Source organism: Nestor notabilis, unplaced genomic scaffold, assembly GCF_000696875.1.
Source record: "Nestor notabilis isolate BGI_N333 unplaced genomic scaffold, ASM69687v1 scaffold32896, whole genome shotgun sequence".
NCBI lineage: Eukaryota > Metazoa > Chordata > Aves > Psittaciformes > Psittacidae > Nestor > Nestor notabilis.
In genome coordinates this window covers 1-4,889 of record NW_009931999.1, presented here as the reverse complement: position 1 = coordinate 4,889, position 4,889 = coordinate 1, and the positions used below count along the sequence as shown (strand labels likewise).

The 4,889-nt window shown below is 47.2% G+C and overlaps 1 protein-coding gene across 1 annotated transcript; it reads right to left on the bottom strand.

The window, feature by feature from the left end:
* Window positions 1–4: 4 nt before the first annotated feature.
* MED22 (mediator complex subunit 22) lies at window positions 5–4,797 on the bottom strand (the record flags this gene model as incomplete). The annotated part of the gene is made up of 3 exons (XM_010016165.1): window positions 5–98; window positions 4,192–4,400; window positions 4,717–4,797. Coding segments are annotated over 3 exons (384 nt in total), but the record flags the coding sequence as incomplete, so codon positions are not given.
* Window positions 4,798–4,889: the final 92 nt, after the last annotated feature.

The following is a 4,889-nucleotide window of genomic DNA, read 5'->3' as shown; positions in this document are numbered from 1 at the left end:
GCAGGGGCATGGAGAGACTTTCGGGAGACAGTGTGGCAAGGTCTTGTCTCCAGTAGGCTTCGCACAGCGGGAGGTCGCTGCTGTCACACAGACTGTAGCTTTACAGAACAAACAACCGAGTAAGGAGAGAGAGCAGTGCAGTAAGAGAGGAGGGGAGGGGCGGGGGGGAGAGCACCACAAAAGCGAAGCATTAAGAAAATGGCAAGACACAGCTCCTAGATGCCGGGCCCGTGCGCAGGAATTCATCACAAGCCTTGTGACACCTGCCTTCCCTAGGACACCGGCTCAGGGCTGGTCTTGAACCTGATGGGTCTGGTGAGATCGGGGGAACTTCACAGACACAACTGTTGCTGCAAACTGAAACAGAGCTCAACTCCAATCCAGATGCTCCAAGCCCCTGAAAATGCATGGACTGAAGTCCAGGCATCCCATAGGAATCCTGCTACTGATCTGAGTGAGGCAAGGAACTCACTCATCATTATTTTACTTGGAATTAGATCACAACCTAAGTGAGGAAAAAAATACAAATCCTGCTCTAAATTTCAGTACAGAAAACACCCCTAGCACCATTTGCTTAGGGCCTGTCCCTGTCATGACACAGAAGGAACCAATGCACACCTCTTTGGAAAAGCTCTGCAGCAGCTCTGGGTCTTCCCTCGAAGCTGCCCAGCCCACAAGGTACCGAGAGCTCCTATTCAGCAGAACCTGAGACAATGGCACTGCTAAAAGCAGGTGCTGGGTTTGCCCACTGCAGACTGTGGAGCTGGGTGAGCCAGCACTGTGGGAAGGGATGTTTTGTACAGAACTGGCTAATGCTGGTCTGTGCTCTGAGAAAAACACAAGGTGGAAAGGCCAAAACTAAAAAGGAAAATTATGGAAGAAACCGCAACAAAACCAGAACAAATTCCTGGAAGGAGCTGCACACACAGGAGACAGCCAAGACAAAATGAGTGCTAGAGCAGAAAGCAGCTTGTGTTCAGAGTAAAACAAACCCAATGGGTCAAGTGATTCTGTTGTTGCAGCTTTATTTACATTTTTAATGTATGGACTTGAATAGATGCTTCAGGAAATATTTTAAGTGTAGAAATATGAGACACTTCAAAATGCACAAGCATAAAACGTGCTGAAATCTAACCCCACACTCAAGACAGATTCCATGGTCCCAGAGAAGGGAGCAATGGAACATAAATGCAGGTTTGGGGTTGAGGATGAGAGAAGGCAAGCTGGGCTTGGAGTTACTGCTTTGGGGAATAAGCACACAAAGCACGAGTTGCAAGCATCTACCTCTGAGCTCTTTTCTGGCAGCATCACCCGCTGGGCTTGCAGTAGAAGTGAGAAGGCAGTGGATGCAGGTTTTTTATCTGGAGCCTTTGTAAAATCCCTTGGAAGATCACCCTTCCCTACAGCCCCCAAACACAGTGCAATTGGGTTTAACTAGCAAAGACCTTCAGGACCTGACCAGAACTACAACTTCTCTTCTATCAGTCTTAGACCTCAGGCCAGGGTTTCCAAGGAGAACCTGGTCACAGCATCCAGCCCATATGGGCAGAGGAGTTCCTAACAACGTTTTAGCTCCGTCAAAAGCATAAGCACTTCTCCTGGTACTTGAGATAGAACAGTTCCGAAAGTCTAAGCTTCACCTCTCACCTTATGCTCCTCAAAAGTTAGGGTCAACAAGCAGCTACTGCTCACCGTAGCCCACTGCTACTCTGTCCTTTGACTGAGGGCTTCTCAGTGCATGGAAGGGACTTCACTACTCCCCTCGAGGCATGCAGCCAGGTCTATGTGCAGAGAAACTGCTGAGAAACATCTCTGGGAAACTGCTTGAGCACAGGGACTGAAAGCAAAGATTCCTTCAGAACAATCTTTAAGTTTCAAAGACCTGCTTTCAGGTCTCCTCATCAAAACCCTCACGTATGCAATAAAAGCCTAGCAGTGAAACCTGGCCCTACAACTGCAACGTGTCCCGTTAGTTGCTCACTATGGGCAAAGGCCTGCCTTCTAAGCCCCGTTAGCACAGTGACAGAACTGGACAGGAGGGAGATGCTTCCTTCCACAGACTTGTCACAGTGGTCAGGAACAGAGCACAGAGACCAAAGCTCTGCAGCCTGGGGCAGCTCTTGGAGGTGTGCAGCTGCAGGGAGCTCACTTTGCTGCAGCCTCCCCTAGAGGAGCAACCTACAATCAACCAACCAGTGACCTTCAAGGGCACTAGAACATGGGAGAAAGGCTGGCAGGATGGCTGTGTGCAACCCATGGCCGGGCCTCATGGGACTGCATGCCTCTTAATGAGAGCCCATGGGATCAGGACCCATGAGGAAGTGACGGATGGCGCTGAGAGGTAACCACAGCTGCGCTCCCAGGACTGCACAGAATGCATGTCTGTGGGCAAACCAGCTACTCCAGCCATTTGAACATGATTATCACTCTACAACTACGTGACACAACAGAAACCCCTTTTCCCCACATTAGACATTAAAAGTTCCATTAAAAATATCTTAGTACTCCAATTATAAAAAGACTTTGAATAAATTACTATTTCTGTATTTACACACACACAATTTCTTTGGTGCAGAAGAAGACTGGAAAGAGCACAGGAAGGGAATAAGTGCTAAAAGCAAATGACTAAGTGCTACATGGTAACACGTTTCAGATCACAGCTGTGCAGAGCTGCCGAGTTTCCTCACCTCCTGACCACTCTTACAAGAGCGAGCACAAAGGCAAATCCATTTGGTGTATGCCAACACTTGTTCTTAGACACTAGTTCTATTATGAAGGGTCGCTTTACACGGCACCTGGTGCCAGGCAGGTGAACAGACCACGCCAGCACGGCCACAACCCCTTAGGCCAAAAGTCAAAGCTACTGACACACAGCAGTGGCAGTCTGGTGACAGCATGAAGGAAGCACATCTGGCACCTGTGAGGCACTATCACCCACAGCGTGTCACTCGGGATACAGCTCACTCTCGTGTGGATGCAGCCTGTGTCGGGTGTGCACCCCTGACCCATCAGAGCCTGGGCTGGTGTGTGGGTTTGCGACTGTTGCTCTTCCTTGCTGTGCTGTTTCTAGGATCTCTTGCTGCCCCTCCACCCAAGAATCAGTAAAGTAAAACTTTACTCATAGAGTTGTTTATAAAAACAACTCTAAACACCTACATCTAGTTCTCTTCCAATGTCATAGCAGTTCTTAAGCCATGTCATATCATCTTTTTACTCTTAAAATACATATATTACTCAAAACCAATGGCCTAACTTCCAAAAATAGTGAGCAATTAAGGTTTAGTTGACTTAGTTGGGGTTACAGGCATTCAGCATTTTTAGAAAGAAAGGAAAGGGAAAAATAGAAATCCTGGGCAATGAATTTTTAAGTAAGGTTTTTAAAAGCTACATCTTTGTTTAGAATTCCTAGCATTATTGCACTGACTTTGCTTAGCTTGGACAGTGCAGCCGAAATCAGGTTCTCAGTTGTTTTCTCCCACTTTCATTTACTGCATCATCAACTAGAAGTGCTGGAGTGCATGAGAGAAGATAAAATAAAAAGATAAAGTATCTAAATCCTCTAAAGCCTGTTTTCTAAGTAAGAGTATTTTTAAAATGTTAAAAATCCCACAAATCAGTAACAATTTGTAAAAAATCCTATCACAATACTTCATTATTCAATGAAACCAAGCAAGTCTCTTCTGTTCATTTCAAGTGCTCACCCACGGAGGACTCCAGGCGGCCGGGGACTATAGGGGAAAAGGCACACTGTGTGACCAGGTCACTTGTGAAAGCACTCACCATGAGGACGTGGTGATGTCATCCAACATTAGGACCCAGCTCAGCAACCTAGTCTCTCTAGAGGCAGAGGCTGCTCCACAGGGATACTCAGACAGAAGTCTATACTCCCAAGGAAGCTCATGTCCTTTTACAATGATTACAAAAGAAGCCTAAGCAGATTATCTGTCAAATCTAGCCAACTAAAGCAGGGACCTAGAGTTGGAACCTAGAGTTCCCCATGACGTTCATACCCTGTAGGGTATCCACAAGGAAAAGGCAGTTTAGTTGCAGAGAAAGAGTTGGACCTAATTAAAAACAGAAGTAAAGTTTTGTTGGAAACATTCTCAAGACCTGTACTTTAAGGACTACTTGTTTGTCTGGACTAACCACCCCATGGAGTCATGAGGCAGAAGTCCACTGCCCTATTTGTACCTGGAAGAGTAATATTCTTCTTCTAGCTCATACAGGTCAATGGAGATCTCATCCCGCAGTGCAATCAATTTCTTGTCACATTCCTCCTGCAAGCTTCTCAGCTGCTGGTTGCGCTGGTTGATAGCTTCATTCACAGAGGGGAAATCATTGAGGATCAAGAACTGCTTCAGGTCAGACACAAGTTTCATCAGGGACTCCCCAGCTCGGACCTTGTAGCAGAGAAAAACATCACACAGAGTATCAAAACAGTGCTTTCCTCCAATTCCAAAACAAGATCTCCCAAGCTGCTCCTTCAGCCCAAGCTCTGAATAAAGTAAAAACTCCCTCACTACATGAGGATTCTGACAGAAGCCTGCAGCTGACAAGCCAGGCTACCCTGCCTTCCCCAGCCACCCCAACGACCAGAACACTCCACTAGCAGCAGTCCTTGTGAGCGTTAGAAAGGCTGCTCCAGGCGCAGTAACGCACCCAACAGCACCTGACGGATGCGCTGCTCACCGATGGGAACAGCAGAGCGCTACTCACAATGTTTGCAGCTCTAACGTGCATCTCGTAGTTATCCTGTTCACCCTGGGTGGCTCGAGAGACTTGAGTTTCGTCTTCAATCTAAAGAAAAAAGCGTACGTGGCCGCCTTTACACACTGAAAGACTGGGTTCAGCTCAGAGCCAACCTGCAATCCCCGTGGTGGCCTCCGCAC